This window comes from Periplaneta americana, chromosome 1, assembly GCF_040183065.1.
Source record: "Periplaneta americana isolate PAMFEO1 chromosome 1, P.americana_PAMFEO1_priV1, whole genome shotgun sequence".
NCBI lineage: Eukaryota > Metazoa > Arthropoda > Insecta > Blattodea > Blattidae > Periplaneta > Periplaneta americana.
The window spans coordinates 85,972,515-85,998,021 of NC_091117.1; the positions used below are offsets into that span (position 1 = coordinate 85,972,515).

The following is a 25,507-nucleotide window of genomic DNA, read 5'->3' on the forward strand; positions in this document are numbered from 1 at the left end:
CTTCTCAATCATTTACTTAATAAGCGAATTGAATAATATATTTCGCAATATGTATGATAAGAACTTTCTTGTGTTAAATATTAACATACCTTGTTAACATGTTTCGACCTATTTTGGGTCATCTTCAGAACTGGTCGTTGTTGGTCTTGGCGCCTCTTGTTTCCTGTGAGGGTGCGTTCGTAGTGTAGAGTCAAAGAGTGTATGTGCTTTGAAATTGAGTTGTGTGTTGAGAATAGTATATTATTGTCCGTGTCAGATCTTGTATATTATGACCTTCTATTCATAATATGGCTAGAAGCTGGAATAAAATGAGGCGGGACATCAAAGTGAAGTACCAATACTCGACGAAAAGTGGCAATTTATCCAGTACCGGTACTTAACTCTTACATTGAAATTAAAAATTACAGTCATATTATCTTGTCAATCCATGAGGTGAAGAAACATGACTGGATTATTACAGCCGATTGTTTGTGTACACATATCACTGATAAATATACCTAGTGGTAGTTATATTGAATCAATATCTGTGTGGGGAAAATTATAAGGCCAGTGCTGAGATACGAGATTTTTTATGTAATTATTCCTAGTGGGTTCGGCTTCAAATGCAAACAATGAAGTAAATATTCTGGTCAAAAGCTAAAGCAGTTGTATTCTAATGAAGGAAATGAGGCAATATAAAATAAATGTTGTATAAAATAATGAATATTAATTTTTAAAATATCTTTGTCGGCGATATAGTCTAGGCCAGTGGTCGTCAGCACTCGCTGAAATGAGTAGAGTGCATGGAGGGTAAGGAACTAGGCTCCATCTGCACAAGGGATAGAGAGACAGCATACCCACCAGCAGCCATGAATGCATGCTAGAGTAGTGTCTTGTCCACAGGTAACAGACGCTAGCCTGAGAGTGCAGTGTTTTGATGACCGCTGGTCTAGGCTATTTATAGCAAGTAGAACTCATGCTGCGACGCTATATTTAGATGGAATTCAAAATTCGCTTAGGGGATTATGTGGTTTATTTCTTTGATCACAATTTAAAAGTAAGCACATTGTGTCTGGAAGAAGCGAAACTTGGAATCAAACGATGGGGTACATCAACATTTCCATTCATCAGCCGCATATTAGCTAATGTGGAAAAAGCTGTATATTATATTTTCACACGTTCATACCTGATTAATTTAATTTCGAACTTTGCTTGCAGCGTCACAATCATCACATTCCCTACTTGGACACCGGAGACACTGAACGCAGCCAAGACAGCGCTGTCTGAGATGGATTATGACTTCGACTTTAAGATGTTGTGTCCCAGGAAACAACTTCAGTTACTTAACTGCGTACCACACAGAAATTCATTAACATCTCTTTGAGTGAGTACACTATGATGTCATGCACGGACATTAGAGCAGAAAATGTAAAGCATTTTTATGTTTGTTGTTGTTTGTTTTATGAGAAATAATAAATATATGTACAAATAAACAGAGATATTTGAGATGTACAGTTCCAAAACCCGACATATGCTTTCTAAGTGGTTTAGAGAAAAAGCCAAAAAAATTATTTGTAGTATTTCCAGTGTTGAGATATGAAGGAGATTTTTATAATTTCCTTTAATAGTAAATCTAAGGATAAAATTACATGTTTAAACTAAAAATATGTACTATTGCAAGAATTATTACATTATTAAATTTGAACATGTCGTGATTTGGAATTAACAATTGCATATGTCAGATTTTGGAAGTAACAATAAAATATATGTTGGGTTTTGAAACTAGCAATAAAATTGATTATGTTGGATATTGGAAATTTTAATAACATTATTTTTCATAAATAATCACATTTTATACTGAATAGTTATTATTAATTTTATTGACTCTAGGGAATATAATACACAATAGTTTATTCTCATTGCATGACAAATAACCAGAAATTTTATTATTTAAAAGCCACACTAGAGAAATTGCTACTGGTTGATCTTCCTACGAGGTATGGAAAGACTTTGCAATTTGATTTAAAACATTTTTATCCATTGCTCTCATCTATAGCAAAATAACAGTGAATGCAATAGAAAGCACGAAGTTGACTAGTGCTGGTATAGCCCAGATGTTTCAGAAGGAACCAAGCTCGAGTATTACCACGAAGGGCATATTTGGATAGCATAACGCGAAAATCATTTCTTTAGTTGAAGATGATATTAATCAATTAATCTTTTGCACGTCATGGTTGTATCTGTTGTAATATCTAACTAATAATAGAATTAAAGCTAATATTGGAAACTCTATGCTCTGAGTGAGTCTAACTAATCGTGCCAAAATTATAGAGGAAGAATGTGGTGCTCCACTGAGTGTTTTTATCAGGGGGGGTTTAACTCTTATGATGGAAGTTGTATCCTCACAGAAGTCCTTTAGTTTCCCGCATTGAATAGGAATGTGGTCGTTATGTTCCGATGTGAATGATGGGAAGAAATTGGTTATATATATTGCCAATCTGACAATTTTAAACAGATATTATAAATATCCATAACTTACAGGATGTTCAGTTTTATAAAATTGATATTATTATTGAACTTTAAAATCTTCTTTTCTTATAGCCGATTTACAATTTAAGTCGGAGACAAAGTAACTATATTAGCCATATTTGTTCAGTTGATCAGTGATTAGATGTTGGCAAACCTGTTACGTTTGAATATTAATATTCTCAACTCACTACATCTCGCCAAAATGTAAAAAAAATGTAAAAAAAATTGTACAAAATTGTAAAAATTGTAGAAAATTACTAAATTGTAAAACTATAAAAATTAGTAAAAATTGTAATTGTAATATTGTAAAATGTTGACATGTTCCACATCTTAAAGCTTCATTGCTCATGTAAGATCTATGGAATAAAATAAATGAATGAATGAATGAATGAATTAAACTAAAGACACACTTCACTGATGTGAAGAGAATGGATAGGGAAGGAAATGTATTGTCAATGGTTTTCAGCTTAATGTTCAACCATTACATTCACAGCTATACAGTATGTGGAATCAAAAACCACTTGTGGTACTGGTATGTATACTGTATTGTGATTAATTATTTCATTTAAACTGATAACTGTTACGCTCTTTGAGAGATAATATAATTGAAGAATACTAGTAATAATGTTGTTTATGTAATGGATTCCTGTGATACTGATCGGACTGTGTATCATGGCTTGGCTTTAACATCCCATTAATAGCCTCTCGAAAGAATAGATTGAATTGGAGGTCTATCTATGCTATTTGTTTGTGATTCTGATATCGTGAACTTCGGGTTATGACGCCAGCTTAAGAAGATATGGGCTTTAAAGGTGTGACAGGTAGGCAGCCGATATAGGCTTTGCTGTCAATATTTGAATTGGTACTGTCTAACACCATGTAATTGGACCACATATTCTAGTCTGATTAGTCACACTAATTTGAGGTTCGTGCAGTATGTCTTCCCTTAGTTACTAGAGCAGGTACCTTGTATGGAGGAGGGACCTGAAGGCTTACACTGCAGCCTGAAGCTTATTGTGCTTACCATTCCTATTCTGTGAATGATTGAGTAGCCGAACGACCGTACTTTTGTACAAGTACAACATGCCGCACCATGAACTTAACCCGGGCTATTGTATGGATGGTGATGATGATAATAATATGTGAATTAATTATGGCGACATGAGTCCAAGTCCAACACCGAAAATTACCCATCAATTCTGCCTCAATTGGTTGAGGGAAAACCCCGGAAAAACCTCAACCAGGTAATGCAGGTACCCTTAATCACCAGAGAATGTGCCTACATCACGATGGAGCCATGCCTTACTTCACTATGCCTCTCCATCACTACCCGGATCCTACTTTTTGGTCTCACTGGATTGGAAATGGAGTCATCCGACCTGAATGTTTTTGCTTCTCTCCGTATTTAATTTTCATCCCCAAATTTTTTACCATCACCTCTGAAACATCATATATATGTAAAGGGGAAAATGCCGAAGATACAGAGACCTCTAGGCAACGATATACTGTACTAACATGGGTGGTAGTAGTAATACTGGCAATATTACTGATAATTGAATCAGTCATTTAAGAAAGGCTCAATTTCATGTTTTTTCACAATTGAGTTTTCTACATCCATATGTTCCTAGACCGTAGACCCATCTATTCAGTATGAAATGGGCTCAATTCCGCAATATAGTACTAGAGAATCAAGCTGTCTCGTAAATCGTTCATTTCACTCGTAGAAATGGCTCAGTTCTACTCTCAACTCACCTGCCATTTTGTGGCATCATTCAGGAACTTACTTTATCTATCAGTAATGAATATAATAAAGAGATATTATGTTCAAGCAATGCAATGCAAAATGGAGTCAGTTACAGAAGTGTGTGTTTCTTCAGGCAAAAAACGACCCTCGATTCAATGCCAGGAAAATGTATGAGATGTTTAAGGAAAAATATCCCAATACTAATGTTAAATACAAGTACTATCTAAATTATCTTCATGAAAATTTTAACCTGACTTTTGGCAGGCCACAAACTGACACCTGCATAACTTGTGAAGAGGTTCTCGTTAAAATTATAAGCTCTACTTTAAATGATCGTGCTAAAAAGGTGGGAGCAGCAGAGGTCATGATTCATAAACGTAGAGCCCAGAAGTTCTTCATATGCATGAAACAGAGAAAATAAAGGTGCCTGGAAAGTAACAGTGTCTTATCACTGTGCTTTGATTCCATGCAAAGGCTTTTACAAGCATCCCTGTGCAAGATGTATTTTACTTCAGACAACTGTGGATTAATGTATTCAACATTCACAATATTGCAACTGGCCACTGTGTCATGTATGTTTATCACGAAGGATTGGCGAAGAAAGAAGGGAATGATGTGTGTTCATTTATTTTGGACTATATTAAAAATCACGTGCGAGAATTGTTACTGAACTTAATTTGTACTCGGACGGATGAGTTGGACAAAATAAGAACCATGTTATGGTTAGAATGTGTGGTGCATTAGTTGAAACTCAAAGGTTTAACAAAATAACTCATTTCTTCCCTCTAAGGCCCGGTTCACACGAGCGGAATGTCTGCGGAATGGCAGCCGCGCCATTTTCTATGGCACACTAATTTAAATGTAGCAGTTCACACACGACGGACAGTCTGTGGCAGTGGAACGTCTTCGCATGCAAGCCGCATCACCCATAGCAGAACAGAAGCCGTACGGTGGCCGCAAGTTCGCTATGGGCTATTGAATTATATTGTATCAATCACACGAGCGGACGCGGCAGCTTGGCGGCGAGTGTCCAGACGACATATCTTGGCTTTTACGAGAGCAGGACTCGATACCTTAGGTATGCTTTGGCTCCTTGTGTGTCTATAGGCCTATATGCGACGATTAACCAAATCTGACAGGTAGCCTGAGTGACATTCGTGAATCTGATGCTGACAGGTGGGCCATCTTGCATCAGGCCCTAATAGAGCTAGTTCCCGTTTCACGGACGAGTAGCCTGATAAGTCTCAGGGGCTGGAGTCCCAAGCCCTTCCTGTCATCGTCGGCTGACAGATAGGCATCCTATCTGAGCCCCTGATAGAGCCAGGCATGCGGGCTGATGAGCCCAAACCCTTCCTATATCTATCAGCATCGGAAATCCGTAAGCCCTACTACCCCCATAACTTTACCCCCATCCATTTTTTACTATTGGAGATGATAGATGAGGGGAAGGTGGAGAGTATTGGTGGAATGATAGGGGGAAACGGGAGTACCCCGAGAAAACTCTCTAACGTCTGCTTGAGTCACAGTCGACATATCACACGTGTATTGTAGTACTGGCTGTTGCAATTTTTTTACTTGTAGTGGTGCATTGTGCATTGTGATTGTATTCAATGGTGATATGGATGTAGAGAAAGTTGACGTTGAGGTGTTTGTGATCGAGAATGAGAAAAGGCTATATATTTAGGACATTCAAAATGGAGAGTACAAGGACAGAAATAAATGTTCAGCATAGTATGGAATTTGTTGTGTATTGTTTCCCAATTTCATGGAACATTCCGATGCAGAAAGGAAATGTGTTAATAAGTAGTCCTTGTCAAATATATCTCGCATAAGCCTATACAATAATAGGCCTCACTTACTTACTCACAAATGGCTTTTAAGGAACCCGAAGGTTCGTTGCCGCCCTCACATAAGCCTGCCATCGGTCCCTATCCTGTGCAAGATTAATCCAGTTCCTATCATCGTATCCCACCTCTCTCAAATCCATTTTAATATTATCCTCCCATCTACGTCTCGGCCTCCCCAAAGATCTTTTTCCCTCGGGTCTCCCATCGAACACTCTATATGCATTCCTGGATTCGCCCATACGTGCTACATGCCCTGCCCATCGCAAACAATAATAGGCCTACATAAATTATTTTAATTTATGGCATTTACTTTTTACTTCATTAATCTCTCTGTGCTTTTAATAAAAAGTGATAAACACTGATAACATTTCAGTATCTGAAAATAAAACAAATGGTAACCTTAACATATTTCATTTCAGTAAACTCTATTTATTATTGATAATTCCTTCTAATCCCTCTCTCTTTACCTTCTACTAATGCACGGTACCGTAATATACGTACAGTACCGGTGATATATTTTCTCCAAAGTGAGTACGAAATTAAATGCACTTATTACTTATTACAGTTTCATTTCAACAATTAAATGCATACAACTATTGGCATTAATTTGTCATAAATGTTGTAGAAAGCATTCTATTGCAGGTATAGCCAGTCTTACGTTAATATATTTTTTCTTAAGGCATTTTTCAAAGTATGATAAAATTCATCAAAGCTGGGAAATGTCATTTTGAAGTTAATTAAAATAAACTGATTCCTCCTTGCGCAATTAGTTAAGCAACACATAAAAAGTTCCTTGTAATAAAGGACTGCTGACTATTGGATGTACTCAGTGTCTTCATCTTTACTTTTCTTATCAATAATTGCATTTTGAAGTACACTAGTACTGCACGGTGATTAGCATCTATGGTGACTGTCCACCTCAAGTCCTTCTGTCCCTCTTTCATCTGCTCATGTGGCCTCAGAATGGTGCGGCTGTCATTCTGCAGATATTCCGCTTGTGTGAACCGGGTCTTAGAGAGGACTCATTTAATGCTTGTGACAGGGACTTTGGTTTGATTAAAAGATCAATTCGTAGAGAAGATAGGATATCTCCAGTTAAAGATATGTTTCACTTATACTAGCAGCTGCTAAAAATAATAGGTTTGTAGTGACTTTAGAGGAAAGTGATGATGTTTTGGATGTTAGTAAATGGTGGTGTAAATTTACAGAAAGACTGCAGTGGCAATTGAAACAAAGAACAAACAACGTGATCAAAGAATCATGTTTCAGCCTACTTTGTTCAATCAGTTTGATTATTCTTCTGAATACCCTGGACAGGCAATTGCTCCAAGATACATTGCTGGTCTTGAACAGTATACATTTGATCTAAAGTTGCCAGCTCCATCAAGAATGGTTAAACTTCCATCGCTTAAAACTTATGACAGCAAAAGGGCCTCTACATTTTAAAAAGATTGCAGATTTGAAGAGCCTTATGTGTTATATTCCAGAAGAGCACAAAGGCTTCTAAGAAGAAATTTTAGCTTGGCCTACATGCAGTGCAGATGTTCAAGAGTGAACTCATTATTTTAAGTGTGTCTACTTCGGAAGTGAGAGACTGAAGTTAAATCAATGATACAAATTATTTTGTTGAATATTTTGAACTAATTTTGATATCTTTTATTTAATAACATTGTAACAGCTACAAAAAATTCTATAATAAACTTAACCTTATCCATCATGTTAAATTTCAGTGGTCAGTTTTGAAAGGGCTCAACTCTATGACTTTCACCTTAAAATAACCGACATTTAATTAACGGCAAAAAAAGGTTATGAATAAAAAATATCAAATCCTTCTAGTACAACAATTTAGACTAAAAAATTTAATTAAAAGTACCGGTACTACATTTCATGTTGGTCAACTGTGCGAAGACAGGTCTGAACCTCACAAGTGATACTAAGAAGGCACCACTTATGAAGCAACTAGGCCATGAGATAATGGGTAGGGTGGCCAGTTCCTTTCCCCCTTCAATGCATACATTGCCAACTAGCTACATATTATATTAGTCATACTTCAGATGCATTACAAACAATTGTTCTTCCTCTGACATATATCGTCAAGTGAGATGTACTGCCTGATAATAGATTTACGTATCAGCCAGAACCTCAATCAGAGGATTGTACCACATTGTAAGAGGAAAAATGTTTTTCCACTCTACTGATATTTTTTTGTCATTGAGCTCTTTCTAAAATGATTGATTCAATTAGAGCTGTAGAACTTAACACAGAGCCAACCCTCTGCAGTGACTGAATGGTCAGACCTTCAGATTGTCATGCAGGCGGCCCAGGATCAATTCCCGGTCAGGTCTGGGATTTTTTTCATTGAAAAAATTCATAGTGATACTTGTGGTGGTTTTCCCGGGGTTCTCCTGCTTTTCCCCAAATTAGTCATTTACATCATTCCGACACCATTTCTCCATTTCGTTATCATTCCGTGGCATTCCTTGAATGCCACTTGGCGATGCATGGATGGTGCTGGCCTAGGGACGAGTGGGGTTGCCTGCTCTAAACCTGGGCATACAGAGAAGCTTAGTGTGGTCAGCTAGTGTGGGTTTGGGAATGCGTCACCACAGGGTTAGCGCAATAGATCTTAACAGGTCGCAGTGCTGGGCCATAGTGCCCCCTTCCGTTAAATTCAATTCAGTTAACCAGAGCCGACAAAGGGAGCAGAGACAAGAAATGGAGGATTTTAAATCAATGGCTGAAGAATTTCACTAAAATTTAAATGGCATGAAGTGAGTAATAGCGAGAAAATTAGAAAACTACATCAAGACAATACTACATTACAAAAGAGAGTTAAACTCTGGAGGACAATTGAGGGCTTTGCCAGAAGAAAGGCGGATAGACCTATATGCCCTTCTTTGGGAAAACGGTTTAAAATGTAGTGAATAATTCGCCAATTATAGTAGCGAAATTTTGTTTTGATTGTACTGTACATACCTGCAGGACAGCGCTGCATGCGTATATAACATTTTATTCAGGTGCGTTTTAAAATCTTAGATTGTATGTATCTCAATTCGCCATATTGACGTATACACCCTTTTTTCCGGCAAACCCCTCAATTAGAGAAGGAAAAATATAACTTTTACAAATGTGTCGAAACTGTTACAGTTTTGTTTCCCTTGATATTTGTTCAATCAGTTACTTATTTCTAGATTTTAGTCATTTTCTTTAATCACTAATATATTAGACAGCCAATATATTGCATTAATACTTTTTGAGACATTGTGTGTCGAAACTGTTATTGTTTTGTTTCCCTTGACATTTGTACAATCAGTTACTTATTTCTAGATTTTAGTCATTTTCTTTAATCACTAATATATTAGACAGCCAATATATTGCATTAGTAAGTTACTTTTTGAGACATTATGATCTTATCTTGCTACCTATATTTTTTATCCCCCCCCCCTTATTGCATTAGTAAGTTACTTTTTGAGACATTATGATCTTATCTTGCTACCTATATTTTTTATCCCCCCCCCCTTTTTTTTTTTGCATTTTTGCATCTGTGCTTTTGTATTACAAATTTTGTATTTGTATTTCTATTTCTTATTAACTTCTTCTCTCTGCATTTGTTTTTTCTATATGCCTATTTGTATTCTGGTGGCGTGATAGAAAAGCCCTGATGACCTTAACTCTGTCAGATTATCATCATCATCATCATCATCATCATCATCATCATCATCATCATCGGATTGAAGGAAGAACAGAGAAGATGAGAGGGGAACTTATAATGCAGTGAGAGCTTCGGGCTGAATCTAAATGAGGACCAGATTGAGGAAGCAATTTTAGAATAGGAAGTGGAGGAAAATGTCGACCAAATGTAGTGAAATTGAAACACAAGAGCTGAATGGAATTCATCATGAATAACTTGAGAAATAACAGAGGGAAGAGGATAAGGACAGATCGGGACTACAGCAGAGAAACGAAAATTAAGAGGCAGATGTTAATATAATTTCTAAACGAAGAGAGAGAGAGAATGGACATTTCGCGGTGTTGATGAAGGACAAACTCTAGATAAATGGAAAAAAAAAAATTCTACTCAGACTATTCCCAGCAGAACTTCTCATCACAAGAGTCCATGATTAGAGAACTGCCAAGGAGAGACAGTGCAGTAAAACTAAGTGTCCAGTGAATCCCGATGGAAAAAGGAACGAAGAAATTCAAAAGGAGGCAAAAGTGATCCAGCCGTTATCTAAGGAGAGTGTAATGATTAAAGGGAATGAGGGATGGTTCTGGGAGAGAATAAGAATGTCAGCAGAAACTAGGCAGCAGTGAAATTCAAGGCAAAGCGTAGAATGTGACAGAAGGTTTCAAATGAAAAATTATGATGCAAGAAAAATAGATCAGCGGGAAATGTCAGAGATCAGTAGCAGACCTGCAAGAGAGCGATGCTTAACAATATCTGAGATTGGTATTTCCGAATGCCCTTTGTGTGTATCGCTCGAGCTCAGGTTTGGCCTCTGCTTGCTCGACATCGCCTGGCAGATCGCTCCCCATTCGGAATGATCGCTTGTTTCAACCACTGCACTGTACACGAAACGGTAAGCTACAGTACTACGTAAAAAATCTAATGAATTCATTCGAATTACCTGATTATCAAAACCATTCGAAATAATAGATGTTCACAATATAATTCGATTATTCATTCACTTTGCTTACCACCACAACAAGCCGTATGAAGTTATACAAAATATGTACGAGTATAACAGAATATGTTCCATTTTATATGATAATGATAAGAGCTTCACGTTCAGAATATGACGCAACAATAGAATGATAAGCTTCAAATGTTTTGTGTGGGTGTTGCATACTGACTCTTCTAACAGCCCCGGTATCTGACCCTGACCTTCATTAAATTAATTAAACACCATGACTTATATGGTGATAAGAAAAAAAAAGCTCTGCTCTCAGGCAATGCGTATAGAATGAGTACCGTAATCAATATACTACAATTTTATTGTACAATTCATTCATGCATTCGAATGATTTAATCCTACAATGGAATAATCATTATAGAAATCATTTGATTGTTCTCAACAATTGAATCGGTCATTGCAAAAAAGGTCAGGAGTCAACTTTTTTACGAAAATGAGTTATGCATTGAACATTGTGATGCAGGGGAAAGCTCGACCAGTCTATGTAAGAAGATTATGAATATACTTTCAAACAGTGTTGAAATCGAAGCTTGAAATTTTCACTTCTTGCAGAAAGGTCATGAGTCTTTGACTCGTGACCTTTTTGCAATGACTGACTTTAAAATCTATAGTCTATATTCAAAATGTTCATTCTCGGGAATTAATAGTGTTTCCTGTATCCTTTTCATTTCAACTTGAATACCCATATTTGAAGGTAAGATTTTGTTGTAAAAAGATGTCAGAATCCGATTCTTCAAGTTTTACCAGCTAACATACGCAGTTCCCATCTTGCAGTCTGTCAAGCGAGCTGCAATAGCAGAATTGATGGTTCACCGTAGAAGGTCCAAAAAATTGTATGCCAATATTAATAAAATTTCTGAACTTAGTCTAGAAGGGAATAATGTTTGTGGATTGACTTTTGATTTTATGCAAAATTTGCCGCTGCCAAATATTCCTCTATAGATCATTTTTTATTTGAGACAGTTATGTGTTTGGCATACATAATCAAAAAACTAATCTCTCACATTTTTATATATATCATGAAGAAGAAGCACACAAAGGTGAAAATGACATATGTTCATTTCTGTTTCATTACATCCAGAAGCATATTCCACAGAATGTAACTGAGCTGCATCTAATGTCAGACAATAGAAAGTATATTCATAATCTTCTTACATAGACTGGTCGAGCTTTCCCCTGCATCACAATGTTCAATGCATAACTCATTTTCGTAAAAAAGTTGACTCCTGACCTTTTTTGCAATGACCGATTCAATTGTTGAGAACAATCAAATGATTTCTATAATGATTATTCCATTGTAGGATTAAATCATTCGAATGCATGAATGAATTGTACAATAAAATTGTAGTATATTGATTACGGTACTCATTCTATACGCATTGCCTGAGAGCAGAGCTTTTTTTTTTTCTCTGTTTAAATTGAAACACAGCCTGAAATGATTCTGTGTATAAATATATTTCATTCATATTCAGTTTAACATTTAACTTGAAAATCACTTCAAAAACAAACTGAGACACAAATTTAATCCTGATAATTACTGTAAATTCAAATGAAATTTTTGGTTATAGGCCTATTACTATAAAATGTATATAAAAACAAGAAATTACGTTTAATACGTGATAACTAAAAATATCTATTTGTCACTGAAAACTAATTACTAGCAAATATTCTTTGTAACCGTATTAATTGTTTTAGAACCGAAAAGAGGACAATTTCCTTAATCTAAGTTAAAACTTAATGACAAAATAATTGAATGAAAGAATCGAAGTAGTTGATTTTGAAGGGAAAAATCTACGCCACAGTATATGTTGTCTAAAGTGAAAATTATTTAAGCACATTACATAATACTTAGTCACCTTAAATAAAAGAATACAACAGGTAATAGTCAAAACAGGTATTCTAATATTTATTTATTTATTTTTATCACCATATAAGTCATGGTGTTTAATTAATTTAATGAAGGTCAGGGTCAGATACCGGGGCTGTTAGAAGAGTCAGTATGCAACACCCACACAAAACATTTGAAGCTTATCATTCTATTGTTGCGTCATATTCTGAACGTGAAGCTCTTATCATTATCATATAAAATGGAACATATTCTGTTATACTCGTACATATTTTGTATAACTTCATACGGCTTGTTGTGGTGGTAAGCAAAGTGAATGAATAATCGAATTATATTGTGAACATCTATTATTTCGAATGGTTTTGATAATCAGGTAATTCGAATGAATTCATTAGATTTTTAATAACTCGCTTTGTTTTAGTTATGAAAATTTAGTTCTTGCAATTGCCTATTCGATTGTTTTACATTTCCTGATTTTGAGATTTTTTTTCATGGAACTGTGCAAAAACAATAGACCTATGCGACATTTTCTGGAGATATATTTAAACATCTTGCTTAAATGACACATCTCTCACTTGGACCACTTGTGGTGGGAATGCTCAGTATTATTTGGGCTACTCGTCTTAGTTTAGGAAATCGCCGTTCCTACTGATGCCACCAGCCAAATAAATCAGAGCTGTCTCCAGGAACTCCATAGATATAGGTTTGAAATTCTTCTTTTTCAGATGATTGTTATCCATTCCATCAGTGCCTTCCTGGACTGAAACTATATCCCCGCTCGCTCTGATGCAGCTCTCTGGTCAGGCATATCAACAAGCAGGGAGGACTGATAGACAAAGAAAGTAAGCTGTGGGGACCGCATGATGACAGCGATCCGAGACAAGGGAGACAGAAGAGGAACGAAGTAACGACAGGGATGGGGAAAAAAATACGAATGAAAGTGTGAGTGAGAGTGAGGGGATAATATAGACGGGAAAACGGGAAGAGAAAGAAATGAATCCGGGGATGGGAAAAGTAGGAGAAGTAAATAAATTGGATATTAGGGATATTGAGAGCAGAATACAAAGTGTTTCTGAAAGGGAAATGAGAGTCAGAGTGAAGAATATTGAGAACAGGACACTAGCGATGAAAGAGAGTAAGAAAATGCTGGTGCAGGCAAGTTAGGGGGGACAAAATTGACAGAATAAGCACACAGAAGAAAGTGATGAATGTGATCACAGGGGTGAGGAAAGATAGAAATGAAAGTGTGAGGGAAAATTCAATAAATGAGAATGAGGGAATAAATAGGCTATACATATAAGTGAGAAGGGCAAGAGGAAGAGACGAAACCAAAGGTGGGAAAAGCAGTAGAATTAACTAAAAATTAGAGCAGAATACTAAGTGCTGTGGCAATGAAAGAGAGTGAGAATACTGAGAACGGGATACTTTGTTGGTGCTGTGGAAGTAGCATGCAATAAAGTGAGAAAAGTGAGTAAAAACAAGTCAGGGGTGAAAAAAGTGACAGAATAAGCACAGAGATGGAGACGGTGACAGTGACAAGGAGAGAAGAAAGTTACTGTTCTCCAACAAGGAGATCAACCGTGAAAGGAATGTGCTTACTATTGCGTCATCTATTGGAACGAAGTAGATAGATAATATTACCGTTATAACGTCAGTTTAAAAACCATGTGCTCTCCTGTATATGCTATTTCCTGTATGGAGAGATTAAAAGACCAGGAGATTAACAGTGATCTAATTTTGTAACTAGGGTAGTATCAATATGTGTGCATCATTGTTATGGTTTGTGCTGTGAGAGCTAGCCAATAGAAATAAGAATACCCACGTGTGTGATCTTATGACATCTTATGACATCAACATTCATTCACAGCATTGCCCCGCTTAGTCTCATTCCCCAAAGATTTTCTCGTGCTTGGAGTACAGTAGTGTAGTGAGACGGATATGGAAACAAGGAACTAAAGTATATATAACTGATTAAATGGCGATCATACTCGTGTTAATTGTGTAAGCATGTGCGGCTTACAGCTGTTTCAGAGGAGGATGGTGTGAAGAAGCACCAAAACAGCTGTAAGCCGCACATGCTTACACAATTAACACGAGTAAGATCTCCATTTAATCAGTTATTTATATTCAAGTGTTGAAAGTAGTGTACGAAAGATTCAACATGAATTAAAGTATATACTGTAATAGTAAGCAAGGAGGGAATGATTTATTCACATCAGTTCCGATTTCCATTAGGTCTATGATAAAGTGAATTGTATTGTACGTACATATCTGTGTATGGACAGGAAGAGAAATCAGAACTCGTAATTAGCTATGGTTTGTGTTTGATTATAATTTTCACTGTATTGGGTTATACATCATTCATGTATCCAAAATTATGAATTTCGAAAGATGTAAGCCTATTCCGATATCCTAACTTCAATAATTCGTTCGTGCCATCCATATGAATCTTTGTGCTACCTTCTCTCGTTAGGAAGCTTTACACTACGTAAAACAGTACCGGTACTGTCTTCAGCTTTTATAGGCCTACCTAGTCCTCGAAAAATTGGACCTCGTAACCTAGATTACAAGCCATAAGATCGCAGAGGACGTCTCAAATTTCATTTGCGACTTATTTGTAGCGTATTACAAACCTGTAACTTCAACACTGTATTTCCATTAAGATTGTGAATTCAGGTAGACACAATAACAAAAAATAACACACATTGAGAGAGAAAAAATATTAATGATCATTGAATATATTCTGTAATATTTTTACAACGTAAAGAAAGGCATAAAGTTACATTCAATTTCCATGTGTGACTCTTACAAAGCCTACAACTGTGTTGAATGAGTCAATGATGTCAGTATTTTCAAAATGTGTTACGAATTACAACAGAATATTAGAAGATTGAGTTAGCATACATCTCTTTCATGTTAATTTTCCTGGTTATATTTTGTCTGTGAATCAACAATTCGATTCAAATTCCTCGAATCTGAGGCCAGTTTTATTGAGTGCCTCCAGGGCTGCATGTAGATTGCTTTCAGAGGGTGGCGATTCAGGGAAAGAAGTCCAGTTTGAAGCTGCCAACAAAATCAAACATCAGTCCACATATTGAGAAATACCAATAATCTACGTCCAAGAGAAACATTAATATCTCATACATTCTAAGTTGGTATGCTTGAGGGCCTGTGCAGTACTGTACCATTTTATGTAGCCTTTGTATACAAGGCGATCCATATTTACATCCAACTTTTCATCCGTTTATTACACATAAATGGCATTACATGAGGGGGTAAAATTAGAATGAAACAGTAATACAGTCATTAGGATTAGGCCTACTTAAAATTCAACGTAAGCACCTGCATTTGCTTCACATTTTTCCACACGTGGTTGAATGATTTGTATGCCCTCAAAAATATATACACTAATGTTTGTGGAAATTGCAACACCAAGCAGGATATACAGTATGTGACTGAAATGAAATTGATACCACAGATTAGGTACATAGAAACACACAAATGATTAGAATTACAGAACTATACCTCATTTGTGACCATGAGATTTCAGTACGGCGTGAAGCCTCCATGCACTGCAATCAGAGCCTCTAAGCGCCATGGCATGGAATCAAAGAGGGCCTGGATAATATGTTCCTGAGGAATTTCCCTCCACAGAGTTTGTATGCGAGTCAACAAAGCTTCAAGAGTAGGTGCTGGAGGACTACAATGAACAAGTTACCGACCAGCCATATCCCAGACATGTTTGATGGGCGACATGTCTGGCGAACGTGCAGGTCAGAGAAGCAGTGATACCCATTGTTCTTCAAAGAAGGCTTGTACAATTCTCGCCACACGTGGCCGGGCATTGTCCTGCTGAAATGTGGCATGTGGAGTTGCCTGAAGGAGAGGCAGTACCTCGGACTCTAAAACCTCCCTAATGTAGCGGTTGCTGTTCAGATTGCCCTGAATGCATAAGAGGCGAGATCTCATATTGTATCCAATGGCGCCCCAAACAGTCACACTAGGCGTTGTCTGCTATGGCGCTCAACAATGCAGGCTCTCAGATTGCGTTCACCACAGTTGCGTCTAACACGTATGCGGCCATCATTGTACGACAAGTTGAAGTGAGACTCGTCCGAAAACACTACAGTTTGCCACTCAGCACGCCAGTGACGGCGTTCACGTGCCCATTGCGATCCGAGGCATTGATGGTTTCTGGATAATGGAAGCCGACACAACGGCATGCAAGCCACTAGTCCAGCCCTTAAATGGCAGTGACGAACCGTTGACACAGACAGGTCCACACCCGTTGCAGTACTCCAATGTCGACTCAACACTTGGATGAAGCTGTACAGTTCGTCACGGCCATGCGGACAAGATGGCGGTCATCCCGTGCTGTGGTCACATTACGTAGACCAGTACCCGCTCGTCTCTGCGTACGATCCTCTTTTATCCACTGTTTCTACACACGCACCACTGTCGTGGCAGCATGCTCTGTACGAGCCGAAATGCCACGGTATGGCAAACCTGCTTCCTGGAGACCAATCATTCTGTCCCATTCGAACTCACTCACGTGCTGGTATTGCGCCCTTCCACTAGCTTTCACGTTTCCACTTCGTTTGGAAGATCTGCACTGACTGAGCAAGGCATAACACTGACCTTGGTGACACAAGAGACGTCACTGTTGGGCCTATGTATACGCCATCTCTCTGGAAACGTAATCAATTATTGATGATACACTGTTCTACACATTTCCCGAGTTTGGAATCGTTCGGGCCATTCTTTCTGGGTGTTCCACTTTTCACAAACAGTAGTGTAATTTGATATTGTAATATTTTGCAATTCAACATCGCATTTCTTCCCTTCACCATCCTCCACCATATCTGGCAGAATTATTGTAGACTGCCACACCTCCATTCAAGCAGAAATTCGGGTACGATCATATAGAGACAGTTTTGACGCATGGTTATTGCTTCAAGATTTATTTCTTTAGGCAAAATATTTTTCAGTAAAAATTCCTGTTTAAAAGTATATGTCGTACAAAGAATAAATATCTAAATTGAAGCTTCGTATTATGTGCTTGAAATTGTATGGAACAATGTACATTTTAGAAGTGGAATAAGTTACTTAACCTGACTGTTTACAGTACTACAGTGCAATAAAAAGTTGAATATAAATATGGGTCCCCTGTATATGATCATTCATCGTTCAAAATGACGGATGAAATTAAAACATCGTACCTATTTTCAAGCTATTGAGTGCAGCTCTCTTTTGTTGAACACTAGTCACCGACTGAATAATTTTTTTATTTATTTTTAATGTATTTGAGTCATTGCATGAAATGAAGGATAGGCTAATGTTGTGAAGGCTCACTTAAGGTCACTGTACACACTAGCATATATCAATTTTTGTTTGAAATTATAATGCACCCCTCCATTTTTTATATGATTTTGTATGTATTAATTAAGGTATTTTACTATAAACATTAAAAAATTTGTTTATAATTTGTTCATAAACAATTTTTTTGTTACAGATTATACCATTGTCCTCAAACACAATGTCTCAGAAACTAATTGAGATATTGAAATGATTTTTTCACTGTTTTATAGATACATTAGATGTGTAGTGCCTAAGCAACTTTGGTTACAATTGGTTAAACCATTTCTGAAATAAACACATTTTTGTAAATTTTTACATTTTTTAAATGCGCCATTTTATAAACAATAATCTCTAAGTCAGTGTTAACATTTCTAATCATATAGTCCTTTCTTTAGGCAATAGAGAACATCCTGAGCTTTAAAATGATGCAAAAATCACTGCAATATCACCGTCATAAGCTGAGATATAGAGTTTGAAGTATTCACATTCTTCCCAAATTTTACCTTACAAGAAATGAAGGTTGAAAATTACTGACCTCAGAAACCACCAACATCACAGATTACTCCTTCAGCAGCTTCATGTTGGTCGATTTTCCTCTTTTTCCCTCCTCTCAGGTACCTTCTTCTCTGCCATGATTACTCCTTCAGCAGCTTCATGTTGGTCGATTTTCCTCTTTTTCCCCTCCTCTCAGGTACCTTCTTCTCTGCCGTACAGTAGGAGTTGGTTTTTTTTTTTATGGAAGTCTTCTGTTTTTCATCTGTGTTGTATTTCTCCTGAATTGATTCCCAACCACCTCAGTATTTCGAGTTCAACCTCAGGCCCTTTATTAAAATGGCACACAGCGTTTATTTATGTTATTATTTTGCTCCTGTTTTTAGATTATTTTTGTCCTTGTTGGTATGATTTGTAATTCCTTACTTTACTGGTTTTATTTCTTCAAAGATTCTAAATCCATTGCACTTATCTGCCAAAACAGTAATAATTAATAAGAATCATAAATAAAAAAATTATTCTAAATATCTGGTCACACAAAGATTTAGTGCCTGTATAGACTTCTTTGGGGCACCTGTTCCAAATCATACCGTTCAAAGCTTCATTGCGGTTTTGCATTTTCCCATGTAGGCATGTCTTCAGCATATCTGGATGGGTCAGCCTTTCGTAGACAGGTTTGATTGCCCTAACTATCTCCAAATTAATACCAGAACCCTTATGACTGTACTTCAGCCCCTTTGCTTTTGAAACCTGGTATTTGCAACAACTGTTTTCTCCCTCAGGGCATTTTGAATGGAGTGACTGACTGTCATTTGCTGATGCATGATACAGTGAAGCCCAGATTGCATTTTTCATCTGCTCTACACTCTCTCTATTGGCTCTCAAAGCTACACCAAAGTAATTCTGCAATTTATCTTTAACTTTATTCGTAAGCTTGCCACGACCACCCAGATTTTAGCCTTCACAAGCTAGCATAAAGAATTCCCTAACCACTTCTGGTAATGCCCTATACATTCAAGTTTCTCAATTGCTTTCCCACTGTAGGGGTCTAGATCACTCTCAACTTTGACTTTTGAGTCACCATCCCCCAGATATTTTGTGTACTGTAGTCCCATATTTTGTACAGATCTTAGAAGAATCCTCCCGGCACTAACTGGTTCCATGCTCGGTAAGGAGCCTTATAGTTTATGTCACATAGACTCTTACGGTCAGTTTTCCATGCTAGGTGAGATGGAGAGTTCTTATCATTGGTAGAATGTTTCCTACTTACACTCTTTAGAAAGAACTTCAACATCTAAAACCTTACCGGTATTCACTGATATGGCTGTGACCAGGGGTGGATGCAAGGGAGGGGATTAAGGGGATATATCCCCTCCCGAAATTGAGAAAAATACGAAACAAGAAACAAAAATAATATTAATTTTAATTTGTGAATGTACATAGGAATTAGAGAGTTTTCCACGTAAATTCTCTTTGCTAAAGTGTTAAATTCCAAGAACTGCAGGAAGACAAACACAGAGTTCTTACTTCAAGACAGAGAGTCATGAAGAGTATTTTAGGCTTTTAATTTTCCTTCTCTTCTTAGAGTATTTCATTGGTCAGCTCAAGGACAGGTTTTTAAATCATAAGGGAATCCTAAAATCCAGTGGCGTGCGGTGCTATTTCTCGATGGGGAACAGGTTACTACCACCACCACCACCACCACCACCACCACCACCACAACAACAACAAGAATAATAATAATAATAATAATAATAATATCAGAAAAGGAATATGTTAATATTGTGACAGCGACGTGAGAATCGAACTCACGACCAGCGTCCCGCAAGAAAGCAGATCGCACAGGCTCCACGGAACATTGAGTGACGTCGCGCGGTGGAGAGAAGAGAGAGGGTGTATTACGTCACGCGACGAGTCCGCGCGCGCAGCTGCTTACGGAGGGAAGGGGGAACGGACCTTCCCGGCCCTTCCAGAAATGTCGATGTAGAGATATTGAGATAATTCTCTACACACCTGTAGAAGGTTCTCGCAACTATGATTTTGCTATAAAAGAGCAGGCGCCAGCGAACTAGAGAGTTGTTGTAGAGTTTTCAGTTATTCCGTCAGTGAGTAAGCCAGAGCAAGCAAGCCAGAGTTCGACTCGAGTGTGTGTCCGCATCTGCGTCAGCATCCGAAGGCCTGAGTTCGAGTGCAGTGGACCGCAGTTGGAGGGACCTGAGTTCGAGTGCAGTGGACCGCAGTTGGAGGGACCCGAGTTCGAGTACAGTGAACTGTCTCTGAAGGTCTGTGGTTCGAGATACTGTGAACTCGAGTGACTGAGATAGAAGAACTGTGAACTGAGAACTGGTAGTTCTGATTTGTAAATAGTACTGTGTAAATATTAGTTAAGATTAACAGTTCATTGTTGTGCGTAATAGTCCAAGTAAATTGTCATTGTCGTCGGTGGAGTGCTGTAACGAATACTGTGTTGAGTGAAGATCCAATTGTTGACGAGAGCGTTAAGGTGAATTGTAGAAAGGAATTATTGTTGTGACGAATAAATTACATTGTTGTTACAAATAAAAAGATCACACTGGTGTCAGAAGTGGGATATTATCGACAATGGAGAACCTACAGCAGATCCTGCAAGCCATCGCAGAAATGAAAGCAGAAATGAACATGCACATTAGTGAAGTAAAAGATAACATGAACGACATGAACAGGCACATCAGTGAGGTTAAGAACGACATAAGTGATGTGAAAACGGAGATGAAAAGTGACATAAGTGAAGTGAAAACAGAGATGAAAAGTGACATAAGCGGAGTGAAAGGCGACATAAGCGGAGTGAAAGATGACGTCACTTCGCAAATTGAAAGCGTTTCGGCCCACGTAGATGGAATTGTCGCCATCGTGAAAGACGAACTCAAAGCCGATCTTGACAACCTAAACAAGAATTTTACAACTATAAACGAGACAGTAACCGAATTGAGACAGGAGGTAGACCATTTCGACGGCAAAATCCGCGATCTCGAGCGTCGTCAAGTGCAGACGAGCGAGTTGCTGGACAAGACGAGTGAGGTGATGGACAGACATGCTGAAGAAAACAAGCACATCCTCGCGTTGGTGGATCGCCAGGCTAGAGAACATAAACAGATAGTTGCCGAGGAGGTTCGACGTGCCATGCAAGAAGCGGCCACGGAGTTGAGGACCCCATATAGTGCCCCTGCGGAACCATCGGCTTCAGCCAGACATCACAACGTCAAGACGCCGAAGTTCGACGGTACGACGTCTTGGGCGATATTCCGTCGCCAGTTCGAGGCCATCGCAGAGCACAATGGGTGGACGCCAGCAGAGAAAACTACTCAGCTGCTGGCCGCGCTTCAGGGACAGGCGTCGGAGATTCTTCACAGCGTTCCAGAAGATGGGACAGCCGCTGAGATAATGGCGGCCTTGGAGGGACGTTATGGTGACCATCAACTTGCTGCAGCATTTAGGACCCAACTAAAAACGAGGGTCCAACAGTCAGGCGAGTCCCTGCAAGAATTCGCGATGGCGGTGGAACAACTGGCCCATAAGGCGCTCAGGGGCCTACCTAATGACTTCATCGCTGGAGAGGCGGCCTACACCTTCGGCAGCGGAGTTCGAGACCCGGAAATAAAGCAACAGCTACTCCTGGCAGAGCATCGCACCATCAATGCAGCTCTGGCGGCGGCCCTCAGGATGGAGGCAGCCAAGTTGACGGTGAACGTCTCGGCATCGCACCGGATTAGGAGCGTCGCGGCGGCCGACGTCGAGGAACGTCAACCGAAATCACCCGAGCGACGAAGACGAGGAGTGCCCACCTGCTGGTCCTGCGGCGAGCCTGGACACCTGAGGAGGGACTGTGACCGATCTGGTCACAAACAGGAAAACTAAAAGGGGCCGATGCGACGAGGGGCACGTCGGCGCCGTCATCACCATCCCCTCGGCTGATCTTGAAGACGGTTAACAGAAGATGCGACGATGGGCTGATTGCTGACGGATGGATAAGAGGCCGCCCATGCAGAGTACTGGTAGACACCGGGGCGTCGCTCACTATCGCCAGACCGGAAGTCGTGCGTGGCTTACCTGGGAGGACGCCGCTGCGCCGGTATGAGCTACGTACTGCCTCAGGCGAGAACCTGCCCATCCAAAAGGAGGTTTTCCTGGATCTGACATTGGGAAAGAGGAGACTGGAGATGTGGGTGTTCGTCGCCAACATCACTGAAGACGTCATCCTGGGACTCGACGCCATGCGGATCTTCGATGCCACGGTGGACGTCAGGCGCCGTATCCTGCGTTTTGGTCAGGATGAAGTGTTCCTGAGGGACGTCGAAGACCAACCCATGGCCGGCAGACTCACCCTGGAGAATCATGTGACAATCCCAGCAGGCTGCGAGATGATGGTGACGGCAAGACTGGACGGAAAACCTAAGAGAAACCTGCTCCTCGATTCGCAAACAACTCCGATAGATGGGGTTTATGTGGCCAGATCCTTACTCCCGAATCAGAAGGTGGTACCGGTGAGGGTCCTGAATGTCACCAATCGGGACAAGGAGGTGCCTAGTGGAACTGTACTAGGTAACGTCGAGCCGGTGGTGTCTGTGACGTCGCTGGCAGAAAACGAGGAGTGTCACCGACCACGTCCAGATTTAGACCCACCACTGAAAGAGCTGGCTCGAGAATTGCCGGCGAATTTAAGCAAAAGAGAAAGAAGACAAGTCCACGATCTACTGACAGAATTTCAGGACGTGTTCAGTCTGTCTGAAAATGACTACGGGAGAACGGAGAAAGTCCAGCACCGCATCGACACCGGAAATGCTCGCCCAATCAGACAACCTCCTCGACGCGTCCCTCTAGCTAAACAGAGGGAGATTGACAACCAACTGGAGGACATGAAAGCAAGAGGGGTCATCGAGGAATCCGACAGCCCTTGGTCATCACCTGTGGTGCTGGTGAAGAAGAAGAATGGGGACCTGCGCTTCTGCGTGGACTACAGAAGACTGAATGACGTCACCAAGAAGGACTGCTTTCCCCTTCCACGAATTGACGACACCTTGGACACCCTGGCCGGAGCAGAGTGGTTCTCGACGTTGGATCTCAAGTCAGGATACTGGCAGGTGTCGCTACATCCGGAGGATAAGGAGAAAACGGCATTCTCTACAGGCCAGGGACTATGGCAGTTCACCGTTATGCCGTTCGGCCTCTGCAACGCCCCGGCTACATTCCAGAGACTAATGGAGTCCGTAATGAGAGGCCTGACATACGACACCTGTTTGCTGTACCTTGATGACGTCATCGTGGTGGGCAAGACTTTCGGCGAACAGCTGATGAACCTGAGGAAAGTGTTCGAGAGACTGCGACAAGCCAGACTGAAGTTGAACCCGAAGAAATGTCATCTATTCCAGAAGAAGGTCAACTACTTGGGACACGTAGTAGGGACCAACGGAGTGGCCACGGACCCGGAGAAGCTACAAGCCGTCAGAGGATGGCCGAGACCGAGGGACAAGCAGGAGCTGCGCCGCTTTCTCGGCCTCTGCACTTATTACAGAAGGTTCGTAGCTGGGTACGCCAACATCGCTAAGCCTCTAACCCAGCTGACCGAGGAGAAACGACAATTCCAGTGGACAGACGAGGCGGAGTCATCCTTCCAGTCGCTGAAAGAGGCGCTCTGCACTGCTCCTGTACTGGGATATCCCATCCCTGGAAGGAAGTTCACGCTCGACACGGACGCTAGCAACGTAGGCATCGGCGGAGTACTCTCTCAGGAACAGGACGGGCAAGAGAGGGTGATTGCCTACTTCAGCCGAACACTATCCAAGGCTGAGAGAAACTACTGTGTGACGCGTAGAGAACTTCTTGCCATTGTGGAAGCCCTGAAGCACTTCCACAAATATTTGTATGGCCAGGAATTCCATCTGAGGACAGACCATTCTGCACTCACCTGGCTATTGGGCTTCAAGAATCTGGAGGGGCAGACCGCCCGTTGGGTTCAACGTCTGCAGGAGTACAACTTCACCTCTGAACACCGACAAGGGAAGAAACATTCCAACGCTGATGCCCTGTCACGACGTCCGTGCCCGGATGGCTGCAAACACTGCCTGAAAGTAGAAGAGCGGGATGGCGCCCACGCAGTCCGAGCAATTGCCGCCCAGCCGAGCCCAGGATGGGATAACGCCGCCATAAGGAGGGAGCAGCTGGAGGACCCAAACATTGGACAGCTACTGCGTGATGTGGAGTCCGGCCAGAGACCAGTATGGGCCGATATCGCCAACCGTAGCACCACTTACAAGAGCTACTGGGCCCAGTGGGAATCCTTCACTGTCAAGGACGGTATCCTGAAGAGGATTTGGGAGTCGGCCGATGGAAGGACCCGCATAGAACAACTTGTCCTGCCCAGGAGCAAGGTGAAGGAAGTGCTGGAGGAGACTCATGCTGGAGTGACTGGAGGCCACCTGGGAGCCAACAGGACGCTGGACAAGTTAAGGCAGAGGTTCTATTGGTTGCATCAGAGGACCGACACGGAACAATGGTGCCGAAGATGCGACACCTGTGCAGCCAGTCGCGGACCAAGGACCCGCAGCAGGGGAGCCATGCAGCAGTACAACGTGGGAGCTCCTTTTGAGAGGATCGCCATCGACGTTGCTGGACCGTTCCCGGTCACGGATCGCGGGAACCGCTACCTGCTAGTCGCCATGGATTACTTCACAAAATGGCCAGAGGTGTACGCGATTCCCAACCAAGAGGCTTCGACGGTGGCCGACGCGCTGCTTGACAACTTCATCTGCCGATTCGGGGTGCCCCGGGAATTGCATAGCGATCAGGGGCGCAACTTCGAATCCAACCTGATGGGAGAATTGTTCGAGCGTCTGGGGGTGCATAAAACCAGGACCACTCCCCTCCACCCACAGTCCGATGGTATGGTGGAACGCTACATCAAAACCTTGGAAGAGCATCTGCGGAAGGTGGTGTCCAACCATCAACGAGACTGGGATGCCAGAGTCCCACTGTTCCTCTTGGC

The 25,507-nt window shown here is 40.5% G+C and overlaps 1 protein-coding gene across 4 annotated transcripts in view; it reads left to right on the plus strand.

Moving 5' to 3' along the window:
• Window positions 1-25,507, plus strand: part of LOC138697884 (adventurous-gliding motility protein Z-like) — a 137,633-nt gene that overhangs the window by 54,712 nt on the left and 57,414 nt on the right. For 3 of the 4 annotated variants that reach the window (XM_069823487.1, XM_069823472.1, XM_069823479.1), the window contains 2 exons: window positions 1,198-1,363; window positions 13,365-22,401. In XM_069823487.1, the coding sequence (XP_069679588.1) occupies window positions 21,091-22,383 (1,293 nt within the window). In that variant the 5' untranslated portion in view covers window positions 1,198-1,363; window positions 13,365-21,090 and the 3' untranslated portion in view covers window positions 22,384-22,401. Of the gene's footprint in view, window positions 1-1,197; window positions 1,364-13,364; window positions 22,402-25,507 lie in introns of those variants that run through there. The other variant, XR_011331627.1, reaches the window with a different exon arrangement.